This window comes from Ranitomeya imitator, chromosome 1 (genome assembly GCF_032444005.1).
Source record: "Ranitomeya imitator isolate aRanImi1 chromosome 1, aRanImi1.pri, whole genome shotgun sequence".
NCBI classification, from domain to species: Eukaryota; Metazoa; Chordata; class Amphibia; order Anura; family Dendrobatidae; genus Ranitomeya; species Ranitomeya imitator.
Genome location: NC_091282.1, coordinates 783,051,977 through 783,072,206, shown reverse-complemented (window position 1 = coordinate 783,072,206; position 20,230 = coordinate 783,051,977). Strand labels below are relative to the sequence as shown.

The 20,230-nt window shown below is 46.6% G+C and overlaps 1 protein-coding gene across 4 annotated transcripts in view; it reads left to right on the top strand.

The window, feature by feature from the left end:
• Nucleotides 1-20,230, top strand: part of ASB2 (ankyrin repeat and SOCS box containing 2) — a 57,005-nt gene that overhangs the window by 21,657 nt on the left and 15,118 nt on the right. For all 4 annotated transcript variants that reach the window (XM_069737186.1, XM_069737195.1, XM_069737204.1 and 1 more), the window contains 2 exons: nucleotides 1,125-1,235; nucleotides 8,826-8,992. In XM_069737186.1, the coding sequence (XP_069593287.1) occupies nucleotides 1,125-1,235; nucleotides 8,826-8,992 (278 nt within the window). The remainder of the gene's footprint in view (nucleotides 1-1,124; nucleotides 1,236-8,825; nucleotides 8,993-20,230) is intronic.

The following is a 20,230-nucleotide window of genomic DNA, read 5'->3' as shown; positions in this document are numbered from 1 at the left end:
ATTTGGTGTAGCTAAGCATATTGTGTGTGATACTATTTGGTGTATCTAGTCCTATTCTGTGTGATACTAACTATTGTATCTAAGCTTATTATATGTATCACAAACTGGTGTATCTAAGCCTATTTTTTGTGACACTAACTGGTGTAGCTAAGCCTTACATGTGTGACCCTTCATTTTCTTTCCAGCATATGACCAGTTCTACCCGTGATCACACTTGACCTCCTGATCAACCGACGATAATAAGACCATGACAGAAACCTGGCCTGCAGTGTAAAGAATGGAGGTTTTTTTGTGCTGGTCATGGCTATGTCCATATAACTAGTGATGAGCTAGTGTGCTCGGGTAAAGTGTTATCTGAGCATGCTCGGGTGCTATCCGAGTGACTTTGGCATGCTCAAAAAATATGTTCAAAGCTCTGCGGCTGCATGTCTCGCGGCTGTTCGACATCTGCAACACATTCAGACACAGGGATTTAAACATATTATTCGAGCACGCCAAAGACACTCGGACAGCACCCGAGCATGCTCAGATAACCCTTACCCGAGCACGCTCGCTCATCACTGCATAAAACCTCTCCCCTGTTATATACACAACAGTATCTCTAAAGGAGGGGAAGGGAAGAGTGATTCCAAGTGTAATCAGATACATGACCCCTTGTCAACCAGAAATTCTCCTTGCTTTACACTGCAGGCTTGTTTATAAATAAAAACAAGGTAACGGGATGTGATGTACAGTATATAATGCTGAGTTTCCTAATAAGTGATCGGCGGGGGTCACCCTGTGTGATGAGTGGACGGTGAGGGACTCTGTGTATCGGGGTGATAGGGGGAATAGCGGACCCCAGAAGCGTCCGGTAACGTGTGCTGGAGGTGAACACTGACCCTCGGACCTCTGGATCCTGGGAGTGTGATTTTACTCCATTGTTGTCTTATATGGTCATTGAAATCCCCCCGACGTTTCCTCCCAGGGCCAAAAATAATCAAGACTCGGAGCAGCTGATTGCAGGGTCCGCACCATCTGCTTCCATTCAGCCAGCGGGAGGTTCTGCTCCTCACAAGGTGCAGGGATATGATCTGCTTCTCCTACTCCGAGTACTTCTCACTGTTTCACACATGTCGCCACAGATCCCGGGCCCTCCCGGCCGCCACTGCAGCGCAGACCCCAGGCCCTGACTCCAGGACGGGGGTCTTCAGGAAGAGATATGATGGGAGCTATTTTCTCAGCACCAAGCCTGAGTAAGTGACATCTATTGTGTGTAGGGGCTGGGGATGGATGTGATGGAGGGTGACGCTCTCATTATAAGTGCACGTTCACACGCTACAGATCTGCGGCAGAACGTCCATAGCACAATGTGCCGTTACAATATGCATCTTAGTCACATATCTGCACAGAGATGATAAAGGGCGCAGATTTATATAATGCATCGAAAAGGGTCAAATCTGCAACCAAATCCTCACATACAGATTCCATGCGGAAAGTCTGTGGCAAATCTGCTACGTGTGAACATACCCCAAGTGTAAATGCACCTGTTATCACCGCAAAAGGGGAAATCTGCAGCAAATCCGCAGCGTTTCCACAACAAAATCTGCCCACATTTGGAGCATGTTTCTGGCCCCGTGGATTTCGCTCTTGGCTTTTGGCTGCTGAACATCCACAACATTTCAGCCCTTGTGTTATTATTACCCAGAGAACGGACACGGCAGAAAAGCTGCAGGTTTCTGCCACGGATTTCATGTTGGTTCTTTAAAGGGAACCTGTCACCTGAATTTGGTGGGACTGGTTTTGGGTCATATGGGCGGAGTTTTCGGGTGTTTGATTCACCCTTTCCTTACCCGCTGGCTGCATGCTGGCTGCAATATTGGATTGAAGTTCATTCTCTGTCCTCCGTAGTACACGCCTGCACAAGGTAAGATTACACTGTGCAGGCGTGTACTACGGAGGACAGAGAATGAACTTCAATCCAATATTGCAGCCAGCATGCAGCCAGCGGGTAAGGAAAGGGTCATTTTCCCATTCTGATTATTTGTATGGTTTATTAACCAAAATCTGCATAAAAAACTGTGTGTGAACAGAAATCAGAGAACGAAATATATAATACCAGTCTTAAATCATCATAATACCCATATTAATATTGACTCCAATACTTAATTCACTATAAAAGGAGAACCTGAGTCATCATATATTATGACATACAACTTTATTTGTGCAAAAATAGATTTTTTTCGATATATAAATATATGATTTCTTTACCTTGTTTTATTGCATAACGAATAGCGGAAGAATACTATTACCAGACCCTATAAAGCCTTTACAGCAGCATGGCTGGTTCTGGATGAACTCACTCAGTGTTTCTCAGGAGACTGTCTGATTAGATTTACCATCCCACCATGTGGCTATTTACACAAATTACCTTAGGTTGAGATTGTAACATACCGGTTTTTCGTTGAATTGTTCTATAATCCTGGCCTTAGTCTCGGGCCACTGCTTTATTGTCACATTTTGTACCCACAAAAACATTTTAATCATTTTTTGTGTATTAAATATATAAAATCTTTTAGGACAAGTAAAGTTGTATTTCATAATATATGATGACTCAGGTTCTCCTTTTAGAGTGAAAAAATCGGAGAACGCTTTTATTTACAATTCACCAATGAAACGATATTAATGAATAGGAGATTCCCAGACTTCATCCCAGTGACCCCACATGTGAGATAATGGAGATGACAGATGCGATCTTTTCCTCTTCTGCACCTCCGGGGACCGACTCTATCTGCTCTTATCCCCCCTCACCCATCTTTGTCTGCACACCCATCCCCCAAGCAGCCATCTTTGCCTGCCCACCCCCTCACACATCTAGGCACCCTTCTCTGTTGGTGTTTCCTCACCCCAAAGCAACCCTTTCTGACTGTGCCCACTCTCGTCAGGCACTTGGTTTTATATCCACACTCACCCTCGCCAGGCACTCATTTTTATCTCCGTGTCCAGCCTAGACGGGCACCCATCTTTGTCTCCCCACCCAGCCTCGATGGGAACCTGTCTTTGCCTCCGTGCCCAGCATTGACTGAGACCCGTCTTTGTGTCTGCGCCCAGCCTCGAAAGGCACCTGTCTGTATCTCCGCTCCCAGCTTCGACAGTCACCCGTGTCTTGGTCTCTGTGCCCAGCCTCGACAGGCACCCATCTTTATCTCCGCTCCCAGCTTCGACAGGCTCCTGTCTTAGTCTTCGCTCCCCCACACCATTCACCCGTCTTCATCTCAGCACCCACCCTAGCCAGGAACCTGTATTTGTCACCGCCTCTACCATCGCCAGGCACCCTTTTTGTCAGCCCACCCAAAGTCACCAATCTTTGTCTGCGCACCCATCCCTCGAGACACCCTGCCCTTGTCAGGTCAGGTCTGAAGTTTTCTTTTTGGTCTGCTCCAAAGCTCTGATTGGCTGTTCAGATGGTTTACTGCCAATGGTAAGTGACCGGGTGACAAACGCTGCAATGTGATTGGTTATTTAGACACAATTTTATTATGTTATAGAAGTGACATTTTTTTTAGTTACTTGTATTTCATAATTGTTCTGTAATGTGATAATCTCCCTGTGTGCTGACTGCAGCCTGAGCTCAGGTTTTACACTGCACATAACCTGAGAAGCAGAGCTGCAGGGTAAAGTATGGGGAGCTACAGAGCAGCAACCATCGTCTCTGATGTAAGTAAGTCAAATTCTGACTACCACTACCAAGCAATGCAGCTGGGCTGGAGTCACTGGAGAAGAGGAGCACAGATAAACACCAGCTATTCACAAAGGTGGTATTTAAAGGGAATCTGTCATCTTAAAAAAGAAAAAAAAAAAAACCTCCAGTTAATGGGGACACCTACTAGAGACAGTTCTGCATTTGCTCACACGTAATATCCCCTAAATGTGGACACAGGTATTTGTATTGAAAAGTAAGTGCACGCCTTTCTAAGACTGGGTGGACCTGGCTATTCCTATATCTTAGACTCATGGGAGTGTATTTCCCATGGAAAAGTCTCAGTATGTGTCTGAGCGCTGGGGCGAGTGCGCCCTCCGTAGCTCTGGGGTCAGGGTGGCGTCTTCCTGTGTGATGTACATGATATACATTGCAGCACGTTAATGTCAGATCCGCGCTGAACTTTCCCATAGTGATGGCCGACATTGTGATTCCGGCTGTTTGTATGACCGTCACATGAGCAGCAGCGCTAGAATTCCTGGGGGTTACGGTGTACGACCCCGTGCAAAGTGTCCCTGTTAGGAGCCCATACTGCGCCTCCAGGTCGATATTCGGCCCAGGTGGGGAATCAGTGACATTAGTGGAAGCAGATATCGATCCCACGTAGGTAATGAGCCCCCCGGGCAGATCGGACGAGCCGCGCTTTGAAGTTAAGTACACACATGATCTTCTCCACGGTACGAGATTCACAACCTGGAGGAGATGGAAGGACCACAGATCCGTCAGCGGACGGTAAATGGCAGCTTCTATATAGCGCTACAGACATCCCACCGTACAAATGATGTCATTCAGCACACAGCGAGGTCCCGGGGGAAATATTACAAGGGGCTCCCCCAGGATAAAGCTGCAGTCTGTGCTCCATTATTCCTATGACAGTGAGATCAAGTAATGTGTATGAATAATGCCACGATGCTGCCATGTAACATCTTACAGAGCAGAACCACGCAGATGACTTTAATACTGTTGTGATATGAATGAATAATACCGCCATATACAGTGAAGATCATAACTACAGAACGTTTCCACTAATTCCACCTTGTGGTGTCTGCAAAATGCAGAGCCCATCAAACAGGGTCATTCAGTGGCAAATAATACTAATATATACTCATCAGAGTGACCAAATAATACCGACACAGGGTGTCTGAATGAAGACCACCATACACTGCACAAATACAGTACTATTTCATTTCTGAAAATAACTGTCATACAGTACTTAAAAGCAATGTGACATATTACCCTAATATTAACATCACGTAATGCTGAAATTACTGTGCTATATTGTACCAAATACTGCCGTCTTATAGTACCAACTAGTGGCATCATAAGGGGATCAACAGTGACCAACTGTATCCAAGTAATAGCATAATTAGAAATAATTACCAGAAAATACCACCATTCAAGGCAAAGAGAACGCCATAAAACAGTGCACAGAATGCAGACATACAGTGCCCAGATAATACACCATTTGTTGTATAGATTATACCACCACACAATTCCCTGAAAAATGCAAAGATAATACCGATGTTCAATGTCAGATAATACCACGTTCAGTGCCAGATAATACCGCCATACAGTGCCATATAATACCACCATACAGGACTAGATAATACCGCCATATAGTGCCAGATAATACCACCATTCAATGCAAAGATAACACCATAATACAGTGTACAGAATACCACCATACCTTGCATAGATAATACCACTGTGCAGAGTCAGATAATACCACCATATAGGACTAGATAATACCGATGTACAGTGCTAGATAGTACCGCCGTACAGAACTAGATAATACTGCCATATAGTGCCAGATAATATCACCATTCAGTACCACCATGTCATGCATAGATAATACCACCCTGAAAAATACAAGGATAATCCCGCCATACAGAGCCAAGATAACACCACAGTCTTGATACGGAGCTCTGGGGTCACAAGACTGCGCCGTTTCCTATGCACAACCCCTTGTGTTTTCTGATTCTGACCCTACAGCTGTCAGTGATGTCCACATGGCACGACATTGTAACGACCCTCCGTTCTGAGGAAAAAAAACCATAAGCAGGCATGCGGGGGGCTGCACATTGCAGGGTTTACCCGCTCATCTCTCTATGTAGGGTCCCCCTGACCCCTTGCAGCTGCCATGACAGCTGAAACCGCCTCCATTCATCCAGGAGAACACTTGCTGCCGGTCGGCTGTTCTAGGCAGCACAAGAGCCGCCCCGGAGCGTTACATGTACGTAACGTGTTACATATGTGCTCCTGTGACATGTGGGGTGCAGTATGGGGTGTGGGGGCTGCACAGCTCCAGTGACAATATGCAGATGGGCCGAGCATTACATAACACTGCAAAATTCCAGCATTCAGATTCTGATCACCGGATTATCAGTATTTCTGGATTATCACGTGTGTATGATGGATGGGGATCACACTTCTGCCCCCTACTGGACAACAGAATGCACCGCTACTAGAATACAGATTCCTGGAAACCAGAGGACAACTCCCATCAGACCTACCTTCCATGATGACTACAATTGCTGTGCGGCGGCGTCTTCCCACCTGACACATTAACAAAGGCAAATTTAGAGGAAATGTTATAAAACTTATGAAAGGAAAGCAAAGCGCTTCACCCATAGCGGCTAGTCAGAGCATCACCCATAGCGGCTAGTCAGAGCGTCACCCATAGCGGCTATTCAGAGCGTCGCCCATAGCGGCTATTCAGAGCGTCACCCACAGCAGCTAGTCAGAGCATCGCCCATAGCGGCTATTCAGAGCGTCACCCACAGCAGCTAGTCAGAGCGTCGCCCATAGCGGCTAGTCAGAGCGTCGCCCATAGCGGCTAGTCAGAGCGTCGCCCATAGCGGCTAGTCAGAGCGTCGCCCATAGCGGCTAGTCAGAGCGTCACCCACAGCGGCTAGTCAGAGCGTCGCCCACAGCGGCTAGTCAGAGCGTCGCCCACAGCGGCTAGTCAGAGCGTCGCCCACAGCGGCTAGTCAGAGCGTCGCCCACAGCGGCTAGTCAGAGCGTCGCCCACAGCAGCTAGTCAGAGCGTCGCCCACAGTAGCTAGTCAGAGCGTCACCCACAGCGGCTAGTCAGAGCGTCACCCACAGCGGCTAGTCAGAGCGTCGCCCAAAGCAGCTAGTCAGAGCGTCGCCCACAGTAGCTAGTCAGAGCGTCGCCCATAGCGGCTAGTCAGAGCTTCGCCCATAGCAGCTAGTCAGAGCATCGCCTATAGCGGCTAGTCAGAGCATCACCCATAACTACTAGTCAGAGAGTCGCCCAAAGCAGCTAGTCAGAGCGTCACCCACAGCGGCTAGTCAGAGCGTCGCCCATAGCAGCTAGTCAGAGCGTCACCCACAGCGGCTAGTCAGAGCGTCGCCCATAGCGGCTAGTCAGAGCGTCGCCCAAAGCGGCTAGTCAGAGCGTCGCCCACAGCAGCTAGTCAGAGCGTCGCCCACAGTAGCTAGTCAGAGCGTCACCCACAGCGGCTAGTCAGAGCGTCGCCCATAGCGGCTAGTCAGAGCGTCGCCCAAAGCAGCTAGTCAGAGCTTCACCCACAGCGGCTAGTCAGAGCATCGCCCATAGCGGCTAGTCAGAGCATCACCCATAACTACTAGTCAGAGCGTCGCCCAAAGCAGCTAGTCAGAGCGTCACCCACAGCAGCTAGTCAGAGCATCGCCCATAGCAGCTAGTCAGAGCGTCGCCCATAGCGGCTAGTCAGAGCGTCGCCCATAGCGGCTAGTCAGAGCGTCGCCCAAAGCAGCTAGTCAGAGCTTCACCCACAGCGGCTAGTCAGAGCATCGCCCATAGCGGCTAGTCAGAGCATCACCCATAACTACTAGTCAGAGCGTCGCCCAAAGCAGCTAGTCAGAGCGTCACCCACAGCAGCTAGTCAGAGCATCGCCCATAGCAGCTAGTCAGAGCGTCGCCCATAGCGGCTAGTCAGAGCGTCGCCCATAGCGGCTAGTCAGAGCGTCGCCCACAGCGGCTAGTCAGAGCGTCGCCCACAGCGGCTAGTCAGAGCGTCGCCCACAGCAGCTAGTCAGAGCGTCGCCCACAGTAGCTAGTCAGAGCGTCACCCACAGCGGCTAGTCAGAGCGTCACCCACAGCGGCTAGTCAGAGCGTCGCCCAAAGCAGCTAGTCAGAGCGTCGCCCACAGTAGCTAGTCAGAGCGTCGCCCATAGCGGCTAGTCAGAGCTTCGCCCATAGCAGCTAGTCAGAGCATCGCCTATAGCGGCTAGTCAGAGCATCACCCATAACTACTAGTCAGAGAGTCGCCCAAAGCAGCTAGTCAGAGCGTCACCCACAGCGGCTAGTCAGAGCGTCGCCCATAGCAGCTAGTCAGAGCGTCACCCACAGCGGCTAGTCAGAGCGTCGCCCATAGCGGCTAGTCAGAGCGTCGCCCAAAGCGGCTAGTCAGAGCGTCGCCCACAGCAGCTAGTCAGAGCGTCGCCCACAGTAGCTAGTCAGAGCGTCACCCACAGCGGCTAGTCAGAGCGTCGCCCATAGCGGCTAGTCAGAGCGTCGCCCAAAGCAGCTAGTCAGAGCTTCACCCACAGCGGCTAGTCAGAGCATCGCCCATAGCGGCTAGTCAGAGCATCACCCATAACTACTAGTCAGAGCGTCGCCCAAAGCAGCTAGTCAGAGCGTCACCCACAGCAGCTAGTCAGAGCATCGCCCATAGCAGCTAGTCAGAGCGTCGCCCATAGCGGCTAGTCAGAGCGTCGCCCATAGCGGCTAGTCAGAGCGTCGCCCATAGCGGCTAGTCAGAGCGATGCCCATAGCGGCTAGTCAGCGTCGCCCATAGCAACTAGTCAGAGCATCACCCATAACAACTAGTCAGAGCATCACCTTAAGGAACACTGCTCCCTGATGCTAGTCCTGACAGACAAGAATCACCCATAGCAACCAGTAACCTTAGTTTCCATGGTAACCACCACCTTTACTAGAGGCCTGGATGACATCCCCACCCATTTCAGTATTAGGATGATCGCCGCCGGTCACAGGTGCTAGGAGGAGGTGATGGAGTTGATGCTGGGGTGGATGACGTCTCCACATATCTAATATCTGCCTGTTTTCTCTCACAGAGAACTGGACCCCATCGAGGAGATGATCAAAAGCGGAGACGAGGGGGCGCTGAATAACCTCATCAAATCCGGGAAGAGACTGTGCGAGGCCAGCAAAGGTGGCTGGCTGCCGATACACGAAGCAGCGTTTTACGGCTCCCTGCCATGTCTAAAGCTGCTCCTTAAAGGTTTGAGGGTTCAACTTAATGCATAAAGAAAACATGTCCATCACTGTATATATGGCTGCCTGTGACTGTATATATGGCTGCCTGTCACTGTATATATAGCAGCCCGTGACTGTGTATATAGCTGCCTGTCACTGTATATATGGCCACCCGTGGCTGTGTATATGGCTGCCTGTCACTGTATATATGGCTGCCTGTGACTGTATGTATGGGTGCCTGTCACTGTATATATAGCCGCCCGTGACTGTATATATGGCTGCCTGTCACTGTGGCTGCCTGTGACTGTATATATGGCTGCCTGTCACTGTATACATGGCCGCCCGTGGCTGTGTATATGGCTGCCTGCCACTGTTTATGTGGCTGCCTGAGACTATATATGGCTGCCTTTCACTGTATATATAGCCGCCCGTGAATATGGCTGTCTGTCATTGTATATATGGCTGCTTATCACTGTATATATGGTTGCCTGTCATTGTATATATAGCTACCTGTCACTGTACTGTATATATGGGTGTATTCCCCTTGTATGGCTGGCTGTCCCTGTGACTGTATATATGGCTGCCTGTCACTGTATACATAGTCACCCGTGACTGTATATATGGCTGCCTGTCACTGTATACATAGTCACCCGTGACTGTATATATGGCTGCCTGTCACTGTATACATGGCCGTCCGTGGCTGTATATATGGCTGCCTGTCACTGTTTATGTGGCTGCCTGTGACTGTATATATGGCTGCCTGTCACTGTATAGCTGCCCGTGAATATGGCTGCCTGTCATTGTATATATGGCTGCTTATCACTGTATATATGGTTGCCTGTCATTGTATATATAGCTACCCGTCACTGTACTGTATATATGGGTGTATTCCCCTTGTATGGATGGCTGTCCCTGTGACTGTATATATGGCTGCCTGTCACTGTATACATGGCCACCGGTGACTGTATATATGGCTGCCTGTCACTGTATACATGGCCGCCCGTGGCTGTATATATGGCTGCCTGTCACTGTTTATGTGGCTGCCTGTGACTGTATATATGGCTGCCTGTCACTGTATATATAGCTGCCCGTGAATATGGCTGCCTGTCATTGTATATATGGCTGCCTGTGACTGTATATATGGCTGCCTGTCATTGTATATATGGCTGCTTGTCACTGTATATATGGTTGCCTGTCATTGTATATATGGCTGCCTGTGACTGTATATATGGCTGCCTGTCATTGTATATATGGCTGCTTGTCACTGTATATATGGTTGCCTGTCATTGTATATATAGCTACCCGTCACTGTACTGTATATATGGGTGTATTCCCCTGGTATGACTGGCTGTCCCTGTGACTGTATATACTGCCGTCTGTGACTGTATATATGGCTGCCTGTCACTGTATACATGGCGACCCATGGCTGTATATATGGCTGCCTGTCATTGTATATATGGCTACCCGTCACTGTACTGTATATATGGGTGTATTCCCCTTGTATGGCTGGCTGTCCCTGTGACTGTATATACTGCCATCTGTGACTGTATATATGGCTGCCTGTAACTGTATACATGGCCACCCGTGGCTGTATATATGGCTGCCTGTCACTGTATATATGGCCGCCCGTGGTTGTATATATGGCTGCCTGTCACTGTTTATGTGGCTGCCTGTGACTATATATATGGATGCCTGTCACTGTATACATGGCCACCTATGGCTGTATATATGGCTGCCTGTCATTGTATATATGGCTACCCGTCACAGTACTGTATATATAGATGTATTCCCCTTGTATAGCTGGCTGTCCCTGTGACTGTATATATGGCTGCCTGTGGCTGTATATATGGCTGCCTGTCACTGTATATATAGCCGCCCGTGACTGTATATATGGCTGCCTATCACTGTATATATAGCCTCCCGTGACTGTATATATGGCTGCCTGTCACAGTATATATGGCTGCCTGTCACTGTTTGTGTGGCTGTATATATGGCTGCCTGTCACTGTATATATAGCCGCCCGTGACTGTATATATGGCTGCCCGTGACTGTGTATATGGATGCCTCTCACTGTATATATGGCTGCCCGTGACTGTATATATGGCTGCCTGTCATTGTATATGGCCTCCTGACAAAGCCATTTAGGTGAAACGCGCGTCGAGGCTCCCCTCTCTGCCTGCAGCACCCTGTTATTTACCGCAACCATGTCTCAAGGTAACGGCACACCAGTCCTAGTTTACTCACTGCATTTGTAACCACGCTGCCTTGATTCGGATATATATCCCCTGCTATCCATTATATTTAGGGGATTATTACAGGGGTGCACCCACCTTTACATCTTATGCACATTTAGGAGTATCACCCCAGGGCATTATTTAGCATTCATTGGTCTGCAGTCAGAGTAGGGTGCTCAAATTTCCCTCATGTTATCATTAGCATTGTATTTTGTCATCTATTACATGCTATCTTTTAGCTGCTCCTGTCTACTACATGTTTTGTCTATGTATTGTTATATCCTACAATATTTTTTGTATATTTGATACCTTAATAAATTTATGTTGGCATATATTTCTTTTGTACCTCTATTTTTCATGCACAGACCCCTGGTCTATGACCTTCCCTAACACGATCCTCTGGATCTAGGGATCATCTTAGTTTCTGGTGCTATTCTTTAGGTTTATATGGTTTGGCTTAGAGGTATGCCCCCTGCTGGCCGAGAGGGCACCACTGTTTAGGTGTTTTTTCACTGTATATATGGCTGCCTGTCACTGTATATATGGTTGCCTGTCACTGTATATATGGCTGCCTGTCACTGTATATATGGTTGCCTGTCACTGTATATATGGCTGCCTGTCACTGTATATATGGTTGCCTGTCATTGTATATATGGCTACCTGTCACTATACTGTATATATGGGTGTATTCCCCTTGTATGGCTGGCTGTCCCTGTGACTGTATATATGGCCGCCTGTGACTGTGTATATGGCTGCCTCTCACTGTATATATGGCTGCCCGTGACTGTGTATATGGCTACCTGTCGCTGTGCTGTATATATGGGTGTATTTTCCTTGTATGGCTGGTTGTCCCTGTGTGCTGTGTGTGTATGTATATATATATATATATATATATATATATATATATATATATATATATATATATACAGTGGGGCAAAAAAGTATTTAGTCAGTCAGCAATAGTGCAAGTTCCACCACTTAAAAAGATGAGAGGCGTCTGTAATTTACATCATAGGTAGACCTCAACTATGGGAGACAAACTGAGAAAAAAAAATCCAGAAAATCACATTGTCTGTTTTTTTTATCATTTTATTTGCATATTATGGTGGAAAATAAGTATTTGGTCAGAAACAAACAATCAAGATTTCTGGCTCTCACAGACCTGTAACTTCTTCTTTAAGAGTTTCCTCTTTCCTCCACTCATTACCTGTAGTAATGGCACCTGTTTAAACTTGTTATCAGTATAAAAAGACACCTGTGCACACCCTCAAACAGTCTGACTCCAAACTCCACTAAGGTGAAGACCAAAGAGCTGTCAAAGGACACCAGAAACAAAATTGTAGCCCTGCACCAGGCTGGGAAGACTGAATCTGCAATAGCCAACCAGCTTGGAGTGAAGAAATCAACAGTGGGAGCAATAATTAGAAAATGGAAGACATACAAGACCACTGATAATCTCCCTCGATCTGGGGCTCCACGCAAAATCCCACCCCGTGGGGTCAGAATGATCACAAGAACGGTGAGCAAAAATCCCAGAACCACGCGGGGGGACCTAGTGAATGAACTGCAGAGAGCTGGGACCAATGTAACAAGGCCTACCATAAGTAACACACTACGCCACCATGGACTCAGATCCTGCAGTACCAGACGTGTCCCACTGCTTAAGCCAGTACATGTCCGGGCCCATCTGAAGTTTGCTAGAGAGCATTTGGATGATCCAGAGGAGTTTTGGGAGAATGTCCCATGGTCTGATGAAACCAAACTGGAACTGTTTGGTAGAAACACAACTTGTCGTGTTTGGAGGAAAAAGAATACTGAGTTGCATCCATCAAACACCATAGCATGGTGGTGGAAACATCATGCTTTGGGGCTGTTTCTCTGCAAAGGGGCCAGGACGACTGATCCGGGTACATGAAAGAATGAATGGGGCCATGTATCGTGAGATTTTGAGTGCAAACCTCCTTCCATCAGGAAGGGCATTGAAGATGAAACATGGCTGGGTCTTTCAACATGACAATGATCCAAAGCACACCGCCAGGGCAACGAAGGAGTGGCTTCGTAAGAAGCATTTCAAGGTCCTGGAGTGGCCTAGCCAGTCTCCAGATCTCAACCCTATAGAAAACCTTTGGAGGGAGTTGAAAGTCCGTGTTGCCAAGCGAAAAGCCAAAAACATCACTGCTCTAGAGGAGATCTGCATGGAGGAATGGGCCAACATACCAACAACAGTGTGTGGCAACCTTGTGAAGACTTACAGAAAACGTTTGACCTCTGTCATTGCCAACAAAGGATATATTATAAAGTATTGAGATGAAATTTTGTTTCTGACCAAATACTTATTTTCCACCATAATATGCAAATAAAATGTTAAAAAAACAGACAATGTGATTTTCTGGATTTTTTTTTCTCAGTTTGTCTCCCATAGTTGAGGTCTACCTATGATGTAAATTAGGCTACGTTCACATTAGCGTCGCGTCGCCGTTGCGTCGGCGACGCAGCGGCGACGCACGGAAAAACGCGCGCAAAAACGCGCGCGTTTTGCGACGCGTGCGTCGTTTTTGACGAAAATCGGACGCACAGAAAATGCTACATGTAGCGTTTTCTTGCGTCCGACGCTAGCGTCGGAAACGACGCACGTGGCGAAAAACGCCACCAAAACAACGCACGCGTCCCCTATGTTAAACATAGGGGCGCGTCGCCGCTGCGTCGCCGCTGCGTCGCCGACGCAACGGCGACGCGACGCTAATGTGAACGTAGCCTTACAGACGCCTCTCATCTTTTTAAGTGGTGGAACTTGCACTATTGCTGACTGACTAAATACTTTTTTGCCCCACTGTATATATATATGTGTATATATATATATATATATATATATGTATATGTATATATATATATATATATATATATATATATATATATATATATATATACACAGTGGGGCAAAAAAGTATTTAGTCAGTCAGCAATAGTGCAAGTTCCACCACTTAAAAAGATGAGAGGCGTCTGTAATTTACATCATAGGTAGACCTCAACTATGGGAGACAAACTGAGAAAAAAAAAATCCAGAAAATCATATTGTCTGTTTTTTTAACATTTTTTTTGCATATTATGGTGGAAAATAAGTATTTGGTCAGAAACAAAATTTCATCTCAATACTTTGTAATATATCCTTTGTTGGCAATGACAGAGGTCAAACGTTTTCTGTAAGTCTTCACAAGGTTGCCACACACTGTTTTTGGTATGTTGGCCCATTCCTCCATGCAGATCTCCTCTACAGCAGTGATGTTTTTGGCTTTTCGCTTGGCAACACGGACTTTCAACTCCCTCCAAAGGTTTTCTATGGGGTTGAGATCTGGAGACTGGCTCGGCCACTCCAGGACCTTGAAATGCTTCTTACGAAGCCACTCCTTCGTTGCCCTGGCGGTGTGCTTTGGATCATTGTCATGTTGAAAGACCCAGCCACGTTTCATCTTCAATGCCCTTGCTGATGGAAGGAGGTTTGCACTCAAAATCTCACGATACATGGCCCCATTCATTCTTTCATGTACCCGGATCAGTCGTCCTGGCCCCTTTGCAGAGAAACAGCCCCAAAGCATGATGTTTCCACCACCATGCTTTACAGTAGGTATGGTGTTTGATGGATGCAACTCAGTATTCTTTTTCCTCCAAACACGATAAGTTGTGTTTCTACCAAACAGTTCCAGTTTGGTTTCATCAGACCATAGGACATTCTCCCAAAACTCCTCTGGATCATCCAAATGCTCTCTAGCAAACTTCAGACGGGCCCAGACATGTACTGGCTTAAGCAGTGGGACACGTCTGGCACTGCAGGATCTGAGTCCATGGTGGTGTAGTGTGTTACTTATGGTAGGCCTTGTTACATTGGTCCCAGCTCTCTGCAGTTCATTCACTAGGTCCCCCCACGTGGTTCTGGGATTTTTGCTCACCGTTCTTGTGATCATTCTGACCCCACGGGGTGGGATTTTGCGTGGAGCCCCAGATCGAGGGAGATTATCAGTGGTCTTGTATGTCTTCCATTTTCTAATTATTGCTCCCACTGTTGATTTCTTCACTCCAAGCTGGTTGGCTATTGCAGATTCAGTCTTCCCAGCCTGGTGCAGGGCTACAATTTTGTTTCTGGTGTCCTTTGACAGCTCTTTGGTCTTCACCATAGTGGAGTTTGGAGTCAGACTGTTTGAGGGTGTGCACAGGTGTCTTTTTATACTGATAACAAGTTTAAACAGGTGCCATTACTACAGGTAATGAGTGGAGGAAAGAGGAGACTCTTAAAGAAGAAGTTACAGGTCTGTGAGAGCCAGAAATCTTGATTGTTTGTTTCTGACCAAATACTTATTTTCCACCATAATATGCAAAAAAAATGATAAAAAAACAGACAATGTGATTTTCTGGATTTTTTTTTCTCAGTTTGTCTCCCATAGTTGAGGTCTACCTATGATGTAAATTACAGACGCCTCTCATCTTTTTAAGTGGTGGAACTTGCACTATTGCTGACTGACTAAATACTTTTTTGCCCCACTGTATAGTTGCCTGTGTCTGTATTCGTACGGATGTCACTGGCCTCCTGTTGCTATATGGTTTGGCTTAGAGGTATGCCCCCTGCTGGCCGAGAGGGCACCACTGTTTAGGGTACCGTCACACAGTGCAATTTTGATCGCTACGACGGCACGATTCGTGACGTTCGAGCGATATAGTTACGAGATCGCAGTGTCTGACACGCTCCTGCGATCAGGGACCCCGCTGAGAATCGTACATCGTAGCAGATCGTTTGAAACTTTCTTTCGTCGTCTAGTGTCCCGCTGTGGTGGCATGATTGCATGGTGTAACATATATCGTATACGATGTGCGCATAGTAACCAACGGCTTCTACATCGCACATACGTCATGAAATTATCGCTCCAGCGTCGTAGATTGCAAAGTGTGACAGCAGTCTACGACGCTGGAGCGATATTGTTACGACGCTGGAGCGTCACGGATCGTACCGTCGTAGCGATGAAAATTACACTGTGTGACGGTACCCTTAGGTGTTTTTTCACTGTATATATGGCTGCCTGTCACTGTATATATGGCTGCCTGTCACTGTATATATGGCTACCCGTCACAGTACTGTATATATAGATGTATTCCCCTTGTATAGCTGGCTGTCCCTGTGACTGTATATATGGCTGCCTGTGGCTGTATATATGGCTGCCTGTCACTGTATATATAGCCGCCCGTGACTGTATATATGGCTGCCTGTCACTGTATATATAGCCTCCCGTGACTGTATACAGGTCCTTCTCAAAAAATTAGCATATAGTGTTAAATTTCATTATTTACCATAATGTAATGATTACAATTAAACTTTCATATATTATAGATTCATTATCCACCAACTGAAATTTGTCAGGTCTTTTATTGTTTTAATACTGATGATTTTGGCATACAACTCCTGATAACCCAAAAAACCTGTCTCAATAAATTAGCATATCAAGAAAAGGTTCTCTAAATGACCTATTACCCTAATCTTCTGAATCAACTAATTAACTCTAAACACATGCAAAAGATACCTGAGGCTCTTATAAACTCCCTGCCTGGTTCATTACTCAAAACCCCCATCATGGGTAAGACTAGCGACCTGACAGATGTCAAGAAGGCCATCATTGACACCCTCAAGCAAGAGGGTTAAGGTACCTTCACACATAACGATATTGTTAACGATATCGTTGCTATTTGTGACATAGCAACGATATCGTTAACGATATCGTTATGTGTGACAGCGACCAACGATCAGGCCCCTGCTGGGAGATCGTTGGTCGCTGAATAAAGTCCAGAACTTTATTTCGTCACTGGACTCCCTGGAGACATCGCTGGATCGGCGTGTGTGACACCAATCCAGCGATGTCTTCACTGGTAACCAGGGTAAACATCGGGTAACTAAGCGCAGGGCCGCGCTTAGTAACCCGATGTTTACCCTGGTTACCATGCAAAAAGTAAAAAAAAACAAACACTACATACTTACCTACAGCCGTCTGTCCTCCAGCGCTGTGCTCTGCTCTCCTCCTGTACTGTCTGTGAGCCGGAAAGCAGAGCTGTGACGTCACCGCTCTGCTTTCCAGCTCACAGCCAGTACAGGAGGAGTGCAGAGAAGCAGAGCGCAGCGCTGGAGGACAGACGGCTGAAGGTAAGTATGTAGTGTTTGTTTTTTTTTACTTTTAGCATGGTAACCAGGGTAAACATCGGGTTACTAAGCGCGGCCCTGCGCTTAGTTACCCGATGTTTACCCTGGTTACCGGCATCGTTGGTCGCTGGAGAGCGGTCTGTGTGACAGCTCTCCAGCGACCAAACAGCGACGCTGCAGCGATCCGGATCGTTGTCGATATCGCTGCAGCGTTGCTTAATGTGAAGGGGCCTTAAGACCCAGAAAGAAATTTCTCAACAAATAGGCTGTTCCCAGAGTGCTGTATCAAGGCACCTCAATGGTAAGTCTGTTGGAAGGAAACAATGTGGCAGAAAACGCTGTACAACGAGAAGAGGAGACCGGACCCTGAGGAAGATTGTGGAGAAGGACCGATTCCAGACCTTGGGGAACCTGAGGAAGCAGTGGACTGAGTCTGGTGTGGAAACATCCAGAGCCACCGTGCACAGGCGTGTGCAGGAAATGGGCTACAGGTGCCGCATTCCCCAGGTAAAGCCACTTTTGAACCATAAACAGCGGCAGAGGCGCCTGACCTGGGCTACAGAGAAGCAGCACTGGACTGTTGCTAAGTGGTCCCAAGTACTTTTTTCTGATGAAAGCAAATTTTGCATGTCATTCGGAAATCAAGGTGCCAGAGTCTGGAGGAAGACTGGGGAGAAGGAAATGCCAAAATGCCTGAAGTCCAGTGTCAAGTACCCACAGTCAGTGATGGTGTGGGGTGCCATGTCAGCTGCTGGTGTTGGTCCACTGTGTTTCATCAAGGGCAGGGTCAATGCAGCTAGCTATCAGGAGATTTTGGAGCACTTCATGCTTCCATCGGCTGAAATGCTTTATGGAGATGAAGATTTCATTTTTCAGCACGACCTGGCACCTGCTCACAGTGCCAAAACCACTGGTAAATGGTTTACTGACCATGGTATTACTTAGTAACATAGTAACATAGTAACATAGTTAGTAAGGCCGAACAAAGACATTTGTCCATCCAGTTCAGCCTATATTCCATCATAATAAATACCCAGATCTACGTCCTTCTACAGAACCTAATAATTGTATGATACAATATTGTTCTGCTCCAGGAAGACATCCAGGCCTCTCTTGAACCCCTCGACTGAGTTCGCCATCACCACCTCCTCAGGCAAGCAATTCCAGATTCTCACTGCCCTAACAGTAAAGAATCCTCTTCTATGTTGGTGGAAAAACCTTCTCTCCTCCAGACGCAAAGAATGCCCCCTTGTGCCCGTCACCTTCCTTGGTATAAACAGATCCTCAGCGAGATATTTGTATTGTCCCCTTATATACTTATACATGGTTATTAGATCGCCCCTCAGTCGTCTTTTTTCTGTTTTTTTTTCTGTCTTTTTTCTTTTACTGTGCTCAATTGGCCTGCCAACTCTCCTGACCTGAACCCCATAGAGAATCTGTGGGATATTGTGAAGAGAAAGTTGAGAGACGCAAGACCCAACACTCTGGTTGAGCTTAAGGCCGCTATTGAAGCATCCTGGGCCTCCATAACATCTCAGCAGTGTCACAGGCTGATTGCCTCCATGCCACGCCGCATTGAAGCAGTCATTTCTGCCAAAGGATTCCCGACCAAGTATTGAGTGCATAACTGAACATTATTATTTGTTGGTTTTTTTGTTTGTTATTAAAAAACACTTTTATTTGATTGGATGGGTGAAATATGCTAATTTATTGAGACAGGTTTTTTGGGTTATCAGGAGTTGTATGCCAAAATCATCAGTATTAAAACAATAAAAGACCTGACAAATTTCAGTTGGTGGATAATGAATCTATAATATATGAAAGTTTAATTGTAATCATTACATTATGGTAAATAATGAAATTTAACACTATATGCTAATTTTTTGAGAAGGACCTGTATATGGCTGCCTGTCACAGTATATATGGCTGCCTGTCACTGTTTGTGTGGCTGTATATATGGCTGCCTGTCACTGTATATATAGCCGCCCGTGAATGTATATATGGCTGCCTGTGACTGTATATATGGCTGCCCGTGACTGTGTATATGGATGCCTCTCACTGTATATATGGCTGCCCGTGACTGTATATATGGCTGCCTGTCATTGTATATGGCCTCCTGACAAAGCCATTTAGGTGAAACGCGCGTCGAGGCTCCCCTCTCTGCCTGCAGCACCCTGTTATTTACCGCAACCATGTCTCAAGGTAACGGCACACCAGTCCTAGTTTACTCACTGCATTTGTAACCACGCTGCCTTGATTCGGATATATATCCCCTGCTATCCATTATATTTAGGGGATTATTACAGGGGTGCACCCACCTTTACATCTTATGCACATTTAGGAGTATCACCCCAGGGCATTATTTAGCATTCATTGGTCTGCAGTCAGAGTAGGGTGCTCAAATTTCCCTCATGTTACATTAGCATTGTATTTTGTCATCTATTACATGCTATCTTTTAGCTGCTCCTGTCTACTACATGTTTTGTCTATGTATTGTTATATCCTACAATATTTTTTGTATATTTGATACCTTAATAAATTTATGTTGGCATATATTTCTTTTGTACCTCTATTTTTCATGCACAGACCCCTGGTCTATGACCTTCCCTAACACGATCCTCTGGATCTAGGGATCATCTTAGTTTCTGGTGCTATTCTTTAGGTTTATATGGTTTGGCTTAGAGGTATGCCCCCTGCTGGCCGAGAGGGCACCACTGTTTAGGTGTTTTTTCACTGTATATATGGCTGCCTGTCACTGTATATATGGTTGCCTGTCACTGTATATATGGCTGCCTGTCACTGTATATATGGTTGCCTGTCACTGTATATATGGCTGCCTGTCACTGTATATATG